This window comes from Athene cunicularia (genome assembly GCF_003259725.1).
Source record: "Athene cunicularia isolate RWA chromosome Z unlocalized genomic scaffold, athCun1 chrZ_part1, whole genome shotgun sequence".
NCBI classification, from domain to species: domain Eukaryota; kingdom Metazoa; phylum Chordata; class Aves; order Strigiformes; family Strigidae; genus Athene; species Athene cunicularia.
The window spans coordinates 11,558,743-11,580,882 of NW_020799142.1; the positions used below are offsets into that span (position 1 = coordinate 11,558,743).

A 22,140-nucleotide genomic window follows, 5' to 3' on the forward strand; every position below is an offset into this window, starting at 1 on the left:
GGGGGGGGGGGGGGGGCTCAGAATGACAGACAAGACTATTTTGAGTAAATTACTTACCTCACCACACAGTTTCAGAAATTAACAGAGGTCTTGATTTGAAATGACTGGAGTAAAAAGAAATATCTGAGGACAAATTCTTGCTTATGGAAAAAGTACTGAGGTTCAGACTCTAGTTGGTTGTAAGACTGACTGTGTGAGACCACAAACTGCACAAACTGCCCTATTTGATTCTGTACTTAAACCTAATTAAGGTTAGCTTAAAAAAGAAAAAAAAAGGGGGGGATGAGAGTGATGACAGTTTTCAGGCTATTGCTTCATGCAGCTCAGTGAACTCCAGACTGAAGTGTTGCTCTTTCAGTGCACCAGCAAGCTTGAAACTGAAAACAGACCATGGGTGGCTTTGTAAGATCCATGATTTTATAACATGAGCAAAGTAATTCCCTATATTAAAAGATGGGTCTAGGAAACAGGACATAGCACAGCTGGGAAGCCAGTATTTTAATATTATATAAATAAGAGCATTGCAAAGCTTTATTACTTAAGGCTGAGTCAATAGGACACCAGATGGGGTACCTAATGTGCATAGGTGGTCTCAGAAGTACCAAAATAGACAACTTCTTTCTAGGCCGAAGCCTCCAAACATACCAACTATAGATAAAGTGTGTATTATAATATTAATCCATCTTAATACAGACAGGTCAAAAGCACAAGTTCCCTGACAGAAACAAGGTTTTCCTCTTAATTTCTAGAAAGCAGCATGCACTTGGTGGGATTACACATAACAAAGCAGCATCTCTCTTGTAATTTGTGGGTTCAGGTCACTGTGACTTGTCCTAAGAAACAAAGTAAATTGTGATTTTATATATTATCTGATATTCTGGGAAATTAAAGCAAAACCTGCTGGAAAAATAGAATAGGCAGTACTGAAGAAACAGTAAGAACACAGAATTTAAAATCAGCAGCAGCATAATTTAGGGGAAAAGTAATTCCTGCTATTAAGCATCTGCAAATTGGGCTATGTATCGTTTCCTTTCTACTATGTGTTTCACATACACACAAAGAGAGGGAGTACATGCCAAGAGATGAAATAGTGTATCCAAGAAATACTCCATGGAAGTACTACTTCCCAGCCATTGAGGCACTTTTCTGGTGGAAATATCTAGCCAAATAGCACCAACACTCAGAAAGCTCATAATGCCTTAGAGAGGCACCTTAACTTCAGTGGACTTTAGGTAAGGTTACTTTTTAACATGACTAACTCTGGTAAGTACTTGAACTACAAATACATATTCTGTTTTCAAAATATTTCTGTTGTTATCTTTTGTTTTCTATTTCTCTTTAGTTTCACAAGTTTTTGTGGGACATTCAGAATTGCAACTCACACATACTAGCAGTATTTGCGTGGTTACATCAAACAAGTGAACAGCAAATATCTTGCGTAGGGTTTTGGCATACTAGTTGCAGAGATATTTTAATAAAGATTCAATCTATAGGGACATAATGCAGATAAAAGCCCATGTACTTTTTCTCTTTTAGAATTATGTAAAGAGGGTGGTCAGTGTACCGTATCTGGTACTTTAATTAACTGATATATAGTAAGGGCATTTTTTAAAGCAGTACCAGGAGAAATATATAATTTTATACGTCTGACATGTATTTTCCAATTTTGATATGCAGTATCTTCCTACCTATTACTAATTTAAGCAGAAGCACATCTGTAAGTCCAAGACAGGAGAGGAACTGACACTTAACTAGGTTACCGTTACAGAGCTCACTACTCACATGCTAACTCCCAATGCCTCTCCTGTCAAAGCTTCCTAAAAAAGTCAGTTTCCTGCAAAATCTTGACTGGCCACTGAAAAAAATCTCCTTCCTCTTTTACTCTCCCTATCTGCAGAGGATCACTATGCAAAAGGGAAAGAAGAGCTGTAAAATGACTGAGAAAGGCAACACTTGAATTATTTGCCTTGTAGCCACTTTTTGGCAGATGATCAAAATGACAGCAAGTGTTCCTTTAAGTTTCTCTAGGGTCTCACCTTACTTCCTCACTACCAAGCACCCATCTTGCTCCTGGTCATAAATCTCCTTGAATGAGCTTCAGCACCAAAGGAAGTGCTGCAGTTTGCCATGAAGCCACCACTTCTCACATGCTCCAAACGTCAAAGTTACCGATGCAACACCCTTCTCTCTGGGGAGCTAATGAGAAGCATGAAGTATGTGAAGACTATTATGCTGATGTGTCAGTACTTGCACTAACTGTATCTTTCAGAATAATATGGTAACTTATCAACACAGTGAAAAGCCAAGAGATGAAAGGTAAGTCCTAAATATGAAATTATTCCTAAGTGTGCAATAATTAAATTGCAGCTCTCAGCCTGCATTATAGAATCGCTCAAGGTAACATTTGTAACTGCCTGTAGTATAAAATGTTAGGTTCCAAGTATAAAAGGAAATCTGTACAGGAAAATGAACAATAGCTCATATAGTTTAAGAAAAAGCTTTAACACTGGGCAACTCCTCAACAAAAGCATCTTGTCTCTGAGTGAGTAGCTCAAATTTATGTCCAAACCAAGTTAAGAAGTCACTCCATTTAACAGTGTCAGATTTAACTTCGGAGCCCAGACTATTAATCAACATGTCAAAAGAGAAACAGAGTAACTGTTCTGCCTATAATACTGAGTAACTAGAGGCCCTGCAGAAGCACTTTACTTTTCAAAAGCCAAGTGTATATTGAAATACGTACTTCTTCCATTAGCTCTGTGCTTATTTATAGAATTTATCAGAAATTTAGAGATGGTCAAGAAAACTGATTTTAAAAGACTGCCTTACAGTAGAGCAAGCAGTTTCCTGCTAATAGCAAAAGCCAACCTAGCACTCGGGCAAAATGCTTACTGGGAAGACAACATGAGGTTGTTTCATTGTGATTATTGTGGTTTCCACTGACTTCTCTTGGAAGGACACCAGATGTAGCTTTCTGGTGGCAATAAAACTATGTGTACAGCATGTTGCAAAATGCCTGACATCCTTGTTCCATCAAAGATCAGAAGCATATTACAGTCAAAGCACCAAAGAGATGCACTGATTCAATGAGTGAAGATGCCCCAGAAAAAAAGACTTGGCTGCATAAATTCTACTCAACACAGAAATCCTGCTGCAGTTTTAAAGCTGCTTCATCCTCCAAGAGAAGGAATTACTTTTGTCTTCACTATTGCTCAAAATCAAAGCAAATAACTATACATGGAGCCAGAAACACTGGACGGGGGGTGTGGAAATGGAGGGGCATAAAAGCCTCATGCAATTTTTTTTTTCAAAGCAAATTCAAAGTACTCGTCTTCAAGTGAATTCATTTTAGATATGACTAATGTAAATGTGACTATATTAATTTATCCTCCTGTTAGGCCTATGTTAATCCAGTTCATGTTTTGAGATACCTTTTATAAACTCCTTTTTACATCATGGCTAGCTGTAATAAAACTTCAGAACCAGCATGTGATTCTGTCATCTTCCTTCAACATGTTTCATAAGTGAATACTACACAGTAGGAAATAAGTAAAAATATTTTGCTGTTTTAACTTTGATTTATGTTGTAATGATTCTTCTATAGAAGTAATTTACAGTGTGCCATCTGAAGTTTCATAGATACAATAAGGAAAAGCACAAAGGTGTTTACTATAGATTTACTTACATAACCACTCACCACGTTTACTCATTTTCTAGGGAAAGCTCAAAGAAAGGAATGAGAATAAACAAAATGCCAATTTCATTTTAAAGCAGTCCATTCAACACTTCTGAAGTGTACATTAAATGAATTCTTAGAATTCTTGACATTTCTAGCTGACTGTTGAGGGGTAACTGAGAAGTACCCATTTTTAATACAACATGTGTGTGTAAGATACAATACACTAAGTAGCACAGATATGAAGTACTAAGCTTAAATCAGGCAATAAGACTCACTTGAGAGGGTGTACTGGTTAGCTCCATCTTTTCTTGGGATTTTTCCTTTGCTAGTCGTGCAGCTTCTTTGAATTCCTGAAATTTTTCAGCAAACTGAAGGTACATATGTTTAAAAAAAAAAGGAAAAAGATAAAGAGTAGGCGTCAAGTAGTACATTACAAGCAGAACAGAATGATGTACTTAACATTTTACAAAGTCAAATTCTGTCAGCAGAATTTTTAAATTTTTCTTCTTATTAGATACTCATTTAAGTGATTTACACAGTGATATACTTTCAGACATAATGTACACTGTTTATGTCAGGAAAATTATGATGCAGTGAAGTCTGTTCTAATGCTGATAAATGTTAAAACACCTCACGTCAGAGATGGCTAATAATAGTGACAAGTTGACTTACATGGGTGCTTTCAGGTTCAGGTTTTACTCTCCTTCTGACAACAAATGATCTAGCTCTGAAGCCTACTGTGGTCACTATTAGCCTAGAGCTTTCAATGGGCTTCACTTTTTCATGACAAACAATATTGATTTCTTTCCAAATTTTAACAGCATTTATAATTTCAACAGCTAATTAGGAAAGCAGCAGTGGGAATATTGAGTCAAGTTCATTTCTTGAGTGTTCACTGACATCAATAAAGAACAAATTCACTGAACACTTGCATATACTGAACACGAAATTTAAGAATTACACATTGAACTGCCATATGAAGCTTGATTTCTGTGCTACATGTACCTCTTCTGGAAAATAGCTTAAGCAGCAATTTAGAAATACACACACCCTTAAACTGGAGAGATTAAAGCAATTCATTACGAACAGGGCCAGTTTCTCTGGCTAGAGAAAAATCTGGCTTCATAGATCTCAGCTTGACATTACACTAATTGCTATAGTAGCCAAGCATTTGGTTTTGTTTCCTACTGCTTTTATACAGAACATTATCTCATTATGATCAGCTTAAGACTGAAATAAATCTGCAAAAACATTGGAAGCTTCACCAAGAGCTTCTAAATCTCTCCAGCAGAGCAAAGATATTGCTTTTCATGGCATGTATTTAGAAGGGACAAAGACTACATTTTTATGACACAACCTCCTCAACTATTTTCAATCAGAACTTCACTTGCTAAGCAAGACCTAAGAAACCTTATTGTATTTAAATGCCTTCTCTGGGTAGGCTATTAGAATTTAAGGAAAAATAATTTCTCTCCACCTGTATCCTATATTTCACCTGTTGGGTTATTTAAAAGCATATGTTTTCTGAATATAGAAGAAGACAAAAGATACTATCCTGAAATGATAATCCAGCAGCAATAAATTGCTGATAAAATTGGCAACAGATCACCAGTTCAGTATCAGGTACACAATACTTGTACCTGATGGGCAACCTATTAACTATAAGACCAGAAGGCTGGTAAATTCAAAAGCATGATGCTGAGGTTTAGAATAAATAGCTGAAGACATAGAAGGCAAGTATCATCCTCTGTATCATAGTGGTAGAAACTGCAAAAAATACATAACAGACAGGTAAATAGAAAACATTCTAACAAAGAGCTTGCAAGGCTAATATAGTGAAAATTCTCACAGATATACTAGAATTCTTTGAGATAGATAGGTGATGGATAATAACAATCTCTTGATAAAATTCCTAATTAACAAAAATGAGATCTCATAGTATGAAAGGAAAGGTTATCTGGAGGATCACTATTTTAAGGACAAGATGTAAACTCCCTGCATAATTTTTCAAGAGGCTCTTACAAGTATCTGCAGTAGCACTTTTGCCATTTAACATACTCTTAAATTCTATGGAATAAATCAGGTCAACTAATTCAAAGTGGGTAAAACAGACAGCAAACCTGAAAAGGAGTACTACTTCTCATACATCAGGATACTGTCAAAAGCATATACTTACATTCCAAATGAAAAGTAGTCTCAATTTTTTTCTAAAAATCATGGGATATTCTGTTCCTGCTACTGCAGCAGCAAGAGGGACTCTGCCCTAGTAATTAGTTTAGGAGGACAAAGGTACATGAATCAAAAACAAAAGTCCAAATGTCTAACATTTACTATAAGCTAAGCAGAAAATTATCTGAGAATAAACAGTTTATTCTATCTGTTCTGATTATTTGCTTCATTAACCTGTTGAAATCAGTCAGACTAGACTAAGCTTTTTGTAGTTGCAGGGTGTCTTTTGCTCCCTGGAACCTGAAACACTACTGCAGAGACACTACTGCAAAACAAATTACATACAACAGGGCTGTTCCCTTAACGACTTCAATAAATCAAACAGATAAATCAATTGTTAAGGTAACTTCTGGAAGCAGAAGTTTCTAAACAAACCTATTAATACAGTTTGTTAGCCCTATTACTAATATCCAGGAGTATCTTGAGCCCTAAATTAGATTTCATGTCCTACAGTGTTAGGTGTACAAAAGAGTGCTCTGGTAAACCTGGCAACAAAGCCAGTGCACAGAAGTGAGAGTTAGTAATCTGAGCAGAGACACATGACAAGAAAGAATATAGATGTGATTTCTCCAGAGCTACCCAGCAGATCCTGGGTTTCTAATTCAGCTTTTTCTGATACCAAGATATCTACACCAACGCCAGTGACTGAATAGACTTTAATCTAAAGAAAAGTCTCCTTTCCTGTATCAGCTATGTTTGTTAATTTTGAAATAACCCTGAAGTTTTACCTGTATGAATTTTAGTAGCAACAATCAGCAATTTCAACTCACATGAATATTAGTTTGATGATTAAGATATAATACAAAAGCAACAGTTTGCTAAAAAGGTCCTGAAGATTCATCACCATAAGCTTCGGAGACTTGGTATTTTTCTCAACAGATTTGTATGTTCTTCGTAAGACACAGCTATATGAGTAACTGCTAATCAAACCTGTACTTAAGAGAAAATACTTGCTGTAGTTTTTCAGATTATTTTTTCATTAGCAATATGGTTTTAAGCCACAGGCATTCTTAAAACTCTCAGACATCCTTGTAAGGGCAGTCAAAGAATGGAACTGAAACAACTGTAATTAAGAAGGCAGTAAGTACCACATGGAGACAGCAAAAAAGTGTCAGGAATAGAACAGATAAAAACCCCAAAATATTTTTGCTGGCATGGATAACCCAGTGTTTAAAGTCAGGCAAACAGAGAGTGTGTATGACTACAGCATGACACTTTGCCTCCAAAGAAGCGTTCTGTGATTAAGGAAAACAAGCTAGTCTATGAGAGAGGTAAACTGAATTATCATTTATGCTAAAACCCGCTGAAATACTAACAGAAGTTATTATCACTTGATAAGCAAGTGCCTCCAGGACATGCACACCAATTTAACTGACAAAGTTTTCAAGTTCACTGAAACAATGATAGGTCCATGAACACATATGCAAGATTAGTATAATTCAGAATTTCCTTTGTGTTGCTTCATGGAAATGAAAGCTGTTTAATTATGAAGGGAAGAAATCTTAAAAGTGTAACACTTGTTCAAATAAAGCAGTTGTACTGGTTCTTATTTTAATGATTTTCTAACAGGTCAATGCTTATCCTTGGATAATGACAATTACTTTCTCAAAAAGGCTGTTATGATTTTTCTTTTTTTAAATAACATGACAATCATTATTCCTTACTTACACATGTACTATACATTCCTTTATCACACTTGGGTTTCCAGATCTTTTGTGTACTTCAAAGACAAAAACTCTCTGCTTAATGTAGACACATGATCTTAAACTGAACTGAAATTCCTCATGTGGAGAAAAATTACATTGGCTTGTACAGGTTCCTGGACTCATCTATCAGAGTAGTATCAATAGTAATACATATTGTAGGAAGGGTGTTCAGAGGAACTGTACCATCAGTTTGAGAAGCAGGGGTTATTCCTTTTGTCAAAGAAAGATGTATCTTCCTCCTGCACAAGCAGACTGGAAGAAAAACCTCATATATGATGCAGAATTTCTTTAGTAAACATTTAAAATTTGTATTCCAACAAAAAGTGTAGTTTTCTTTTACACTGAATATATTTCCCACTAGCTTTACTTTAAACATGCAGATGCTGAAGTATCTCTAATTTGATGTACTACGTAGTAGAAAAGGGCAAATGAATGTGGCTTAGAAGTCAAAAATGCATCTGAAGACCACTAACATTTTTTTTTTTTTTCTAAGAGATCTAAATACAGAAGAAACACTAAATTGTCTACTCCTTTAAATTCTATCATGAAAATCTGTAATGGAAGAACAATTTTTAAAAAAGAGAAACCTAACCAATGAATAATTAGAAAGCATTAACAACAAACACTGTAATCGCATAAATCTACCCCCTTTCCTACATCAGTTAAAAGAAAATTTGCAAGTATCACGCTTTGTCTTGTCCTTTTACATTGTAAGAATAGAGAGAGAACTGGTTTTGTAAATTGTTTTAAAATAACAACAGTAGTAAGCACTGAGTCAAGAAAAAACAATCAGGAATCAAATAATCTTAAACCACTTGACTAGCTGAACAGCTGCCACACACTGATCATACTTACTTTTGAAAGGTGATGTTCAGATGAAAATCCCAAACCATAGACCGTATTCGCCCTGCTGTCTGCCCACTGGCCAAACTTCTGGGATGTTTTAGTAAATGTCATGTTGGGGGTGATAGTGCTATTTATTATTGCCTGAAAAAAAGTAATAGTTGTAAAAAAGGGGTTTTGTGGTTTTTTGGCTGTTGTTTGTTTTTTATTTTTTTAAAGACTACTCATAATTGAAAATGCCAATATTGTAGTCAGGTATCTGTGTATAATGAATGAGACACACAGGGAACTAGGGAACAGTTTTCTAACTGAATCACAACTAAAATTACAAAAGTATATTTTTGCATACATTCTGTAAAAGGAGCAAAAGCTATGGTGAAGCACCTGTTTGCAATTGCAAGCAGCCATTTAGTAGTTAACAAGTCTTAAAAAAGTCTTTTAACTTATCTGCATAGGCTAATGAGATCAGAAAAGAAGAACTAGTAAAGTCTTTATTTGTCTTACAAGTGTATTTCTTTGTCCCTTAAGGCAATGAGTCTTAAGCTCCACTGTAAGATTCACTGTTGCATTCCCCCCACCCCATATGAGATTATCACTGGAAAACACACAATAAAACAAGAAGCACAATTTCTTTTGAATTTTCTGTATTACAAGAATTTGTTTTTCATTTATATACACAGAAGCTTGCCTGACAGGGTCATACATCAACTACAGAAGAGCTACTCTTAGAATATTTTTTCTTCTCTAGTTCTTGCTATACACAGGATGGAAGGAGCACATCCTCCAGCATACAACTTCTGCTAAGGTAAGCAAAAAATGCAACTATTAGATGATAGGCTGGTTCCACTAAAAGCAGCTGAAGTTTCACCATAGATTTCAACAGTATTTCCATCACATTAAAGTTTGTGCAACATACTCTAAATCTGCAATGTGGAACTGTCCAGCTGACTTGAAGCATGTCAGGATAGTCTTATAGCGACACCAATAGGTTCCATCTAACTAAAAACCTGATTTTTCATACAGTTTACAACCAGCCAACAAGAACAAGAAACACTAGCCATAAACCCAAAGATTTGTGCATTGGAAGTGAAATGTTGGCATGCCTTCTCATGTCTAATGCTCTGGTGCTAAGAGTTTCAGCCGCATTTGTAGGTAATTCACAGCCCTTTTCATGAATCACTGGTGCTTTGTAACACCCACTGAAAGAGAAAGTCCTTAAACCTTCCCAGAAAACAGCACACACTGCGAGCAGAGCAATTCAGCAAGAATTTTTCCTACATGTCAGTTACTGTTCTCCAAAGGTTATTGTCAGTATGTTTCCTACTGTCTTACAGTACTGAGCTGGGAATCTTTTGAACATCAGTGTGCATGTTTCCTGCTTCCATGAAACCATAACCCCTGCCTTACACCCGTCAGGTTAAAGCCAGTGATTACTCAAGTGTCCTAGAGCCGCAACAAAATCCATAGGGTCCAAACCATATTCCCTGTCATAAATAGTATCTTTCTTTTATTCTTTGAATAGCAGGAACTGTACAGATGTCTAGAGAATAACGGTATTTTCTCAGGACAGTGACAGAAACTTCAACATCAGAGACACCAAGTGCAGCTCTTCCAAGTCCAAGATCATCTAGAAGTCAAAATTAGTATATACTATTTGTGTGAGATGGCCTTCTGGGTAGATATTAAAATGAGTAGTTATGGAATTTACTTAGCACCTTTTGCTTTCGCTGTGATTTGGATGGCACTGGAGCACAGCTACCATCAACATAAAAATTTCTCTGAATTCTGCAGGGCAAGCCTGACAAACTTACAGCTAAGAGGTCCAGCTAAGCCCACAGACAGCTCCCATGTGTATATGGTGATTTGCAGATCAAGTGGCAGAGGGGAGCATTGCAAGAAAGTTGAAAAAAACATACTGTATTAAAACATGTAGAAAAACAAAGATACTGAAGCACACATGAATTTAACAAAACTGGCATCTTTTGCAGTGGGTTTGGCAGCTCCACTACACTCACATTAAATGAGAAGAGCAAATCTGGATGTAGCTGAGGATATCAAACAGGCAGTCCTCTGATAACTTCTGCCTCAAAATGCAAGTTTTGGACACCATTGTGAATAACTCCTGGAAAATTCTGCAATGCCTGAAGCTTACATTTGAACCAACAAGCCTCATCATGTCAAGGACAAGACTTGCTGTGTGATCAGAGACTGGAGAACTATCTCCAGCATTAAGTGTCCACAAAATGTCTCCTTAGATCTTCATATAGGATAAAGTGGTCAGTGAAGTCACTGGTAGTTCAAACATCATTCTCCTTTCTTTAGACCTAAAGTTCAAAGCCTAAATAAAGCCAGCAGACTTGCACTTGCACTATGGCCTCCAACTGACCTCTGATAATGTGAGACAGGGAGGTGGGCTTCTGGGAAAGGAGGTGCTCTGGAGATCTTTTTTTCTTGTATGCTTCTTGTCTTCATGTGCACTGTTAGTGCTTGGAGCCCGCTTTTGAAATAACTTGGTGGAACCCAGAACAGAGTCGTGCAAGTTCACCTTAATGCTCATTCTCTCTTGCTGTGGAACCTGTCAACAGTACTATCTTTGAAATTAAATACCCTGGGGACAGTGTAGAAAAGAGTCTTCCTCCCAACTCAAGCTCTAGTTATGTTGTCTAGCTTGCTTAAGTCCTAGTTCCATCCACTGCCTGAGTAATTTGAACTTACATCATAGATTTGAGAGTGTACATATTATGTGATTTGAGAGTGTACATATTATGTTATGGATGTAACTTCCTCAATGCAGAAGATGCATCTGAGGACAGGGATTTATGACCTCCAAGCAACAGGCAAGTTTGAAGTCTGCAGCACTGGCATTTGCTGTTGTAACAATGGCATATCTATTAACCCAGTAAAAAACCTTGGAGAAACCAACAAGTTTTTAGCTGAGACTGCTCACTGCTTCAGCTGACCATGTTGATGGCTGCACAAGACAGAATCCAGAACAGGCTGCCTGGACCAGTCTCTCCACATTTAGGTTGAGTTACAGTGTCTTCGAAAATGCTTCTCTGAAAGGGAGAAAGGTAGGAAGAAAACTTAAAAAAAAAAAATTGTATTGAGCAAGAGTTGCAGTGATTTCTTTCTTTTATTTTTCAGCAGAGAAAAATAAAAAGGCTTCACTCCAGTGGACCATATTAATCTAAAGACAGCAAGTTTCTCACTGGGAAGACTACAATCAGATCCCAGTGATACAAAAGAAAAATTAAAAACCAGTTCTTTCCTTAGATTTGCCAGTTTTACAAAGAAATCAATCCTCCCTGGATTAAAAGCATTAGTATGCTAGATCTCATATTTTAAAATAATTATGCTTTTAAAAAGTGCAATGCTAGAGCATACTACAGATACAGTTGGTGTCAGCTACTTCTGGAAAATACTAGATATGAATCCTTCGTATCTTCAGAGTGAAAAAAAAAAGGAATTTATAATTAAGTCTGTCTTGTCTAACCAAATAGGTACTGCTTTAACTGATCTCCTCTACACCAGATTTCATTGTAGAGTTACCAGTATAACGAGTGTCAAATATTTTATCAACTTTTAAAAACGTTGTTAGTATAAATGTACAAGAATATCTTAAAAACAGAACAGAGTCAATCTGACAGGCAGACATCCAGCTTTTGAAGAAAACTGATTTTGTTATCTTAGGGTTTTTTTGAATAAAAATACAACTTTCATGTTTTCCTTTTATATTAGTTTAGATATGAGAAAATAGGGCATGTGTCTTAGCTGTTCATTTTACTGACTACAAACCCACCAGCTGCAAGATATACAGCAGTGGTCAAATATGATTTTATCTTGTGCTAAAATTGATGGCAATAATAATTAAGACACAGATTTTTTAACTTCTTCAAAGGAAGATCACTCAAGTCCTGTGCTTACAGGTCTTACTTTAAATCCAGATTTAGCATTAAACAGGTTATCACTTTAATGTGTGACTAGCTTATTTTACAACAGTCATTAAAATGTAAAGATCCTCTACTGCAGTAACACCAATGGAACACTTGACTCAGAAGTATTTTATACAAGGCTCATGGAGCCTACAGACTGGAAAAATCACGCTTTTCCAGAGTCTTCTCTTGTTTTAGACAAGCACAAATTATTAGGGTTTTTTTTCCTACCTTGTGTCTGTGAAAAAATTCAGAGAGTTAACTAGTACTGCAGTACTTAATCTCCTGTCTTTTCTCAAGAGACTGCCAGAGATTGAATGGAAAAGACAGCAGAATTCTGGGAATAATCCAGAGAAATAATGGAGGCTTCCTTCCATCACCTAGGAAAAAGAAGTACTAAAACATATTTTTCCAAGGAGCTACTAAATGACTATATAATTAATGACAGCTGAAAGCCTTAGCAACAACTCAACGTTGTCATGTCATATTGCATAAGAAATTTTATTTTTCAGGGTTTTTCTTGATTCTTAAGAGCAGTAGCAGAAACGAGTTACATAAAAGATATTTTCTCAAGAGGTCACAGAAACCAGCCTCAAATTCTATCAGGTTATATGCATCAGGATCTCCCTGACATGGGTAACATGGATCCAGATACTGTACGTGACTATTAAGTATTGCCTATACACTGAACACCTTATGGTCCTAGACCATTTCCTGGAGTCAAATGAGAGGGAGATGCATCGTTTCTTGTGCAAGGTATTTTAAGAGGAGACTGTAACTTCAGAAAATATTCCACAGAATCCATTAAAAATAAGCAGCGCTTGCTTCTGTAGGACCTATCCCAGCTGAATCTGACTCATAGACCCAATGACATGCAATAAGCAAAAAAACACTCTCTCAAATTACACCAGACCCCCAACAAGCTAATACAAGTGAAAATCTGCAAGGTACAATAGCATCCTTCAGAGATAAGAAGATCATGTCTTAAAAATGTCCTTTTGTTTTCAAGAAGAAAGATTTAATGACAATTAGTACAGAAGTTAAATTTTATTCAGGAATCCTACTGAAACCCACTGACCTAAAGAGAGGGAGGGTGTGGGACAGGAACTGGATTAGCACACAAATCTGACGTGTATTTCTCTCAAACTTTCCTTACTGCAGTCTCAGTGAATATACATGTGAGTTGCCATCACTTACTGCTCAGCACCTGAGCCAGTGTAACTGAGCAGCCACACGCATGTCATTCTCTCCATCTTACTAACCCACAGGGTGATGTAAACCCCACCAGCACCAAGGTATACAATAAAACCTGGTTGGAACTATTGCTTCTGAGGGAGAGCCATGACAGCTTCAAAACCAGTATGGTTCAACAAGTGTTTCTGGCTACTGGTAACATGTATTTTAAACATTTTCAGTGTAAAATTTGGGGTGGGGTTTTTTTACAAAAACCCTAAACCTACAACCCCAAATCATCTTTATTCAGTTTCATTTCAAAACTTGAAATGGCAGGAATAAGTTGTATAGGTTTTTCTCCTTTCCAATTTTTAACACTTCCATCTGACTAAATAAGGCATTGCAAGCTGAGATGCCAGTAGTGTTACTGACTCCCAGATGTATGCCCTATAGCAGAGACACTGTGTGGATGCACTCCAAACTTAGGAATGTTTTATATTTATATTTATTGCTTTTTACATAGTATGTTGTGTATGTGCAGACATGTTAAAAAAGATGAGGCTTTAATTAAAAATAAAAAAATCTCAGAATTATGATGAAAACATCCTTAAAGTTATTCTGTGGTTCCCCTTACTATTCACCTGTGTATGTTTCAAAGCAGTGCTGTGATGCCTAAAACACTGGGTCTTTCTTAATCATGACTGGGATTGCAGATCTTATTCAGACATCTAACACTTGGATGAAAAAATTATTAGGATTGCAGCAATCACAGAGAGAGTAAACCAAAGTGATAGACTGCATTATCAATATACCTTGCTAATAACAATGCAAACACAAAGGAAATGCTGCAGTAGATAAAAGAACAAATAAGTAGTGAACAACTGCTTGACAATTTAACTCAATTTATATTTCTCAATTTATACCCACTTGAGGTAGAACCTAAGGAACCATCAAGTTTTTAATCCCTGACAAATTAATTTTTTTAGGTAAGGTTTCTTATAACAGCAGCTCAACACACTATCCTTCCTAATTAAAAAAAAAACAACAAAAAACCCAAAGAGTTTTGATAAAAGCTTACCACGGAGAGCTATACTGGGAGGGAATCCTCAAATTCTCTACAGCAAAAATTGGAGGATTACATAACAAAGGATTTACTAAGTCATTATGGGCACTGAACAGATGTCCTTCATAATGCTGAAGCCAATGATATTGATAGATCATTGAATGTGGCAATGAAAACAGGTTATTGTAACCCTATTTCTACTTTTTAGTGCATATCAGAGAATGTCTTCTTAGTCTGCTCATATAAGTAAGAGGTCATCACTTAAATCTAGTAAGGGATTTATTAAAGTAAATATGAAAGCATGGAAAATATCATTTTCTAATAAACACTTAAAACACGTAACGAAGCAGTATTACCATTTTAACATGTTAGTAATGTTACTCAGATAATGACAAAAGCATCTGAGAAGATACTTGAAGGACAACTAGAAAAGAAATACAAAAATTGATGAAGCAAGCAATAAAATTTACCTTTGAGCCATCCAAACTGATAATCCTGTAGACATTTCTTGTGCTGTCATAGAAGTAGGACACAGTAACAGCATGCTTGCTGGTGGGAACCCAGTTCTTCTTAGTGTTTGGGTCAATCTGGAAGACATGAGCTCGGGTGCTGAAGATGGGTTGTTCCCTGAAAGGTACAGAGTAAAAGTTGTGAATCTTAATTTGTACATGATATTGTTGCACACAAGTTACCTGCCAGTTGTGCCCACTGGGATGTACACATAATAATTTTTTCATAAGAACTTCTGTATGTGTTGGTGTGTAGAGCTGCTAAGTGCATTAATATACATATGCAAGCAAAATGCAAGCCTTCTGAGGCAAAAAGCAGCACTCAGTTGTACAGTCAGACAGAGACAGACATCTCTAATATAGAACCAACACTATCCCATCATCTCCACAGCCCTCACCCTCCATCTGTCCCTTTAACAGGCATTAATACTTGTGCAACTTCATCTTGTTACACTGCACGCTGAACAACTTGTATGACTTCAAATCCCCATCTTCTCAAAAAATATTTTAATACTCTGATTACTCTAATCAATTTTGGGCCATAATCTGAAACTGATCAGGCTGATTCAATGCAATTACTCTGAAACTAACATTAAGTCCAGGAACCATTGTAAAACCATCACTCTTGGGAGCTTTACACCTGAACATTTTCATAGCAACACTAAATATGTATAACATGCATGGTTCAAAGTTAACTGCTTAGCAAATAAAATCATATAAATTAAAAATCCTACTGCACTTTAAAATTTACAACTTATTGTCCCCATGATCATAAAGTATTCACAGAAATCAAAAAATATTTTAGTATCACTAAGATGGTTGTCAGTTTAAATTTAGCTACATTTTAGTGACAAATAAGACTGCTATATTCTTCAGGGAATGTTGCCATTAAATCCCAAAGACATTAAGTACCAAAACTTTAAGATGGATTTAACTTTCTAGTTTCTGGACTCTCTCATTTTCTCCCATTTCCAGAGATATGAAGAAACATTTCCTTTGTTCCTGTCCTCATTTCCCTTTATGAAGTAACTTTTTAATATATTTTCCTGCCCAAAATAAAAGAAAAAAAAAAAATCATCAAGATTTTGGGTACTCATAGTCAAAGGATTTTAATCTAGCCTCATTACAATGCGGTACATGTGACTCCTCAGAAATATCTCTACTGCTTGGCAGCAAGGGCAACTGTGACCAGCTACTTTCAGCAGCAGAATCTTATTACTCAGCTGGGAGGTAAAGCTCCTTGAAGTTCATCTGTCAGAAGATGTGGTATACTCCTATGTTGAGTGTTGAAGTGACAGAAAGGATACAGAACAGAACCAAAGACAGTGAAACAGTTTCAGCAAAAGCTAAAGGGGAAGACAGGCAGGCCAGGAAGACCAATGCACATGCTACTCCTCCATAAAAGCGTCACTGTAGCCTCAGCACCGACTCATGATCGTCTAAATCAACAACCTATAGGACCTTGGGTAGCTGTTTTCCTGATCCTAATCCCTTGCACACAAACAAAGGTTATGCAAAGGTAACTCTTATAGCCCTTTTGTTTAACAGAATCTTTACATGAATTATTATCACTCTTTCAAATATCTACAATTACTTTTTCAACCATACTTAAAACTTTAGTTTTGTCTTCAATAATAGATACATTTTGCATTTACGTCACAATTAAGCATATCCAAATGTAATGTGATGCATATCACCATAATGCAACCTTTTTTTAACTATGGTAAATTAGAGTCCATCAAAACAAAAATCTCAGAAGACTGACAATTATTTGGGTGAAGATTGACATTGAAAAGAGAAAATAAAGGCTCTGACCACATCTTAACTAAAAAGATTGAAGTGCTGAATCCAAAATGTAGATGTGTGGTTAATGAATACACATTTGACTAGAATTGTCACAGTACAGTATTATCACACAACTGGAACTTTCAACATACCACAGGTTAGGATTTTAATATGTAAAAAGTAGGCAAAAACTATATGACTAGTGCAAGTCAGAGTGTCAGCAGAAGCTCTAGTGTTCAGCCCTGGCTACCTGCTCTCTCCTGCACTGTCAGCACAAAAATATTCCATTGCCCCACCTAAATATCCTCAATTTGTTCGATGAGGTGGCCTGCATATTCCTGCTGATTGCTTGGCAGTGTTGCTCAAAGCCAAACCAGAGCACTCTGAAGGGCACATGTGAGAATCTGGCATAAACATTACAGTTAGGTATGGAACAGCAGAAATGAAGCTTACATACCCTATTTAATCGCTTCTGATAAAATACAGTTACAGTCTTTCCATGTTTTAAATGAAACTACAGCTTTGCTGAATGACAAGCTGTCTACACTCTGTGGAAAAAGCATAGCTCCATTAAACTAGTTGGATAAATCATAATTTTGCCATATTACTGGGGTAATTAGGATTTTTTTCAAAGACACTAAACTTCAGATGCCTCTAGAATTAGACCAATGTTTTGACACTTGATGATGAACATTTATAATTATTATTTCTTCAAACAAATGAAAGTTATACACCTATGTCTACAAGACTAAATATGTTCTAGAATCAGACACTGACATGCCACTGAAGTCCTTTAAAACTGCAATACAATTAGGTCATCTGGATTTATCTGTAGCAACATACAGAGTTACTTAAATTTTAGATTTGCTAAAAAATTTAGAAACAGAGGGCAATATATACAAAAAATAGACAAGATTTGTAATTTTAGCTAATCAATCTTTAACCAAAATTTTTGTTCTTCCATTATCCACACAGGACCATGACCACCTCCCAGTCTGGAAGTTTCAATTCATTCAATTGAAGTAATATTTATAGGAGTATTAGTATTACTTAAATAGGAAAATAGTTTCCTATTTTCCTTGCTAAGTGCTCAAATAATACATATAAAATTATATTTAATATTTATATATATATATTTTATAAATATATATATATATACACACACACACACACACACACACACACATTTTAAAATCTACTTTTGCCTATACAGAGTTGACCTAGGAAGATGCAAACAGCTTTAAATAAGAAAAACAATCCTGTAAAAGAATCCTATTGGTTCCTTACTCTTCCTTCTCTTTTCTTCCTCTTTCAGCTTTCTCTTGTCATTCTTTCACTACCAGAAAGTATTTAGTATTCATTAAAGACAGTAATAGGAACTAAGACAAGAACTCAACACTAATTACAAAGAGAAGTCATTCATTTTTCCATAAATATCCTGATGCTGAATAAAAAGAAAAGAAACTAACAAGAATGCCATAGTAACACAGTTTGACTGTTAGAAATGTGCACTCAGGCATGGCAAAAACATTAAGGATAATATGGTGCTGTTCTTAATTGGCTTAGACTGCAACACTACAACGGTCAAACAGAGACTAAAATAAGTGTTAAGTCCTCTTGGACTTGAGTGGCAATGTGAGGACTAAGGAAAGCAGCATGAGAAGAACTACTTAAGCAGGTTAAGAGTCACACCAGTTTTTTTCACCACTGATACAGAAATCCATTCACTGATATGTGATCAGTGCTAGGCTAGGTTTAGGAGAAAAAGTCAGTGTCCTAACAGCTGAATGCTGACATCTTAACACATCCTTTTCAAAAAAATGCAGACTACTGAATATAAGAACCTAAGATTTTATTTCTCTATATGTTAGACTAATTAAAGCTTTCACAAAAAAAGCTTAAATTAGCACAGAAGGTTAGAAAGAACTTTATTTGCTAATATTTAAAAATATCTATTCTTTTATCTGTCTGGTACTTCCATATTGTGCCAACACTAGTGCTGAAGATCTCCTTCCTCTTACTTCTTTCCCCACACTGTTGTTTACTGTAGCTCCAAAGTTATTTTCATTGCCATAGTATCAACAACTTCTCAAGGCTGGGTTTCTGTTGACTTAGTTACTATAAAAACAATAAGGTCACTGAAAAGAAGGTATGAACTTCTACAACATTAGTTGATGTCCTACTTGCCCTACTCCCCTTACAGTCTGTTAATGACGCCAAAAAAAAAATTTTTAAACACACTCATTTCCCTTCCCGCTGCATACTGGGCTAACTTGACAAGGTTTTGGTAGGAAGAGTGCTACACCGTTGAGGACAAGGTCAGGGACTGCTCTGTGCAGACACAAGAACAGACCAGGATTGGAGCTGGAGAAAAACAGACACACAGGAGATGACACCTGAGCAGAGACCGGAGCAATGAGCTGCCCAAGCAGGAGCAGACAGCAGATGCGGGAGCAGGTATAACACTGAGGAGTCTGTGGCCCACGGAGGAATTTCTTTAAATAAAAAAGTGCCACCACAGGCACTGACTGCCATCTTCTGAATACCACATGTGGTGACAAGATGGGAGACCAGGAAGGAGTTGAAGTGTATGCAGGGAAGATGAGGTATGTCTTCTGTGTTTGTCTTCACCTTCACTGGCAATAAACTAATTTGAATTCAATTTCCTGAATCAAAATGGGATTTTTGCTCATGACATTCCCTCCCTGCTCCAAACAGAAAAAACAGATCTAAAACTTCATACAACAGCTTCTTGGATTCCCAAAGCATTCAAATTCACTAGAAGTTTTAAATCTCTAAGCAGAGCTATTTTCTCCAAGCAGTATAGGACAAAAGAGGATGAACAAGCAGGAACCCAATGTGATGGGGTCCAACCTACTAAACTCAGCTTTGATAGCTCTAAAGTCCATGAGAATGAACACTCACATCAATCATTTCAGCAATTTCTATTTCTCTAATATAGATCTTATAAACTCCAAAGTGCATTAACCAGACTTACTGTTTTTGATGCACATGGAGTCCACATACAGGACTGCTTTCAAGACAAATCCAATAAAATGGGCCTTGGAAGTTCTTTTCATCACATTTCAAAGCTGCAAACAGAGCAAGATCCTATCCTTAGGACTTCAGTCTCAGAGTTTCAGATGAAGACAATACCTTGTGCATCCAAAAACAGGACAACATCCTTATGCTCAGAACTGGAGTACAACCACACTGCAAATTCCCTACCCACACTGGACAAAGTGTGCTGCCCTCCACCCATTACAGCCACAGGCACAGCAGACCCTGCCACATGGCAGCTGGCAGGCTCAGCACACACACTCTGCCTGTCCTAAGGACTGCAAACTCTCACTAGACATAACACATGTTTCTGCAGGTGGTAATTTTGCACACGGTGAGTCCTGAGCAGGTACGTATCTGTCATACAAGGTAATTTCTCCCCACATGAAACAACATGAATCCTCTGCATGATCTCTCAGGCATTTGCTTAATAACCTCAGATTTAGATATGACGAAGACCTTTCTGCTTTTTTAAATGACTGCATACCAAGACTACAACTTTCTCCCAGTGCCCTGCTACAGTCTTAAAAAAATACTCTCCCTAGCTTGTTTTTAAAGCTGTACCAAGTTTTTATTACTCTAAGCAGCTTGAGGAGAGAACCCTGAAAAGAAATTAAGAGTGATTAGAAGTGCAGCTATCATGAAGACTAATTTGTCAGCTATGGCATCCAAACACAGCCAATGGTTTCTCAGGAGCCTCAGTCAACAAGCTCTACAGAATATAATTCAAATCGACAGAAAAACACAGCATTTTTTCCATATTCCTAAAAATGCTCTGAAGTCTGATAAATACTGTATATGGTAGCTTCTGGGGCAGTAGTGCATAACATTGACTCCCTGTTGCATGGAAACCATTCGGAAATAAAATCTTTTTCTGGACAGAAAGTGACTGACAGCTGCCATCTTGAAATAAAAATCAATATTATTAAGTACTTGAACAAAATATACTCAGCATACTTATAAAACAAGTACATCTTAAGATTTTAGATTTTGCCTTCTGTATTACGTACATACAATAACAACTTTAGTGTCTCAAAACAAGCTTTGAGATAGTAAAAGAAGTGGAAGTTACAACCGAGCAACTAGATTGAAATCTCTCCTGTATCACCAGCAGTTTATCCATTACTACACAAGATTCTTAGACCTGCTTTTGCTGTTATGTTTTGGGTTTGAGTGAGGTTTACTCAAGGTCAGCAAAAGGTTAGGAAATTGTTCTTAAAAACTTGGTAAGTTTTCTGTATTCAGTTAGAAGTTAATACATATATGCACCTTTTTAACCTATAAATTTCAATGGTTTACTCTATGGAATATGTTCTATAGCTATATAATGCTGCACAGAACAGATTTTTTCTAAACTGTTTTGTTTCCATTTAATAATCAGCTTTTAGTATTAGATCTTTAACCACTTCTGAGTTAACATACCAGCAATTTTTCAGGATTTGAAGAGAAAAATTATCCAGAACCTTTCAATAAACTTATAAAATAAAAAATACATTTACTTTTGCCAGAAGCATCATTACATACTGTACGTTAGATTTTCAAGGATACAACATTTTGACCAACTGAAGTGTTTCATCTTAAAATCAGATATCACACGGTACTTAATGGACATGAAATACAGGAAATCAGAAAAAAATAATTTAGTGACCTGCTCATATTTAAATTAGTGTTTTGTCATGGGTGATGAGGAGACAAAGCTTTGCTGATATGCCACAAGATGGCTGCCAGGCCTGCTGGCTTAATCTGCTTGGTCAGCTCCAATACTTTGGCTTTCCAAGGTTATGTTTTAGCCTATGTTTTTAATATTTATTTTTATAATTCTACAATAGATATTTTGATGTCCAGTGTTGCCTGTTTATCAGAAGGAAAGGTTCAAACCCCAGTTTATATACTCTGCCCCTTCCCCTCCACCTTTGCCCACACTACAGCATCTATACTTCTTCATCCATGTCCTTTGCTCATTAGCTCTAGTCTTAAATGTGAAGAAAGGATTTTCAAAGATGGTAGAAATACAGAACATGTTCTAAAGTAATTCCAATCCTATGAAATTACAGATCAGACTCTGAAAATACTGAAGTGTATTCATACTGAAGAATATTAAAACATTAGACATTTTGAAGTCCCTTAGATCACACATTAACTTTAGAAGATAATGGCAACA

General features: G+C 36.3%; 1 protein-coding gene across 1 annotated transcript in view; it reads right to left on the bottom strand.

Moving 5' to 3' along the window:
• HOMER1 (homer scaffold protein 1) overlaps nt 1–15,558 on the bottom strand; it is a 63,583-nt gene extending 48,025 nt beyond the window's left edge. Inside the window, exons 1-4 of the mRNA XM_026865779.1 lie at nt 15,533–15,558; nt 15,096–15,252; nt 8,470–8,601; nt 3,955–4,047 (exon numbers count right to left, since the gene is read on the bottom strand). Coding sequence (XP_026721580.1) covers nt 3,955–4,047; nt 8,470–8,601; nt 15,096–15,252; nt 15,533–15,558 — 408 coding nt within the window. The remainder of the gene's footprint in view (nt 1–3,954; nt 4,048–8,469; nt 8,602–15,095; nt 15,253–15,532) is intronic.
• Between the last annotated feature and the right edge of the window lie 6,582 nt (nt 15,559–22,140).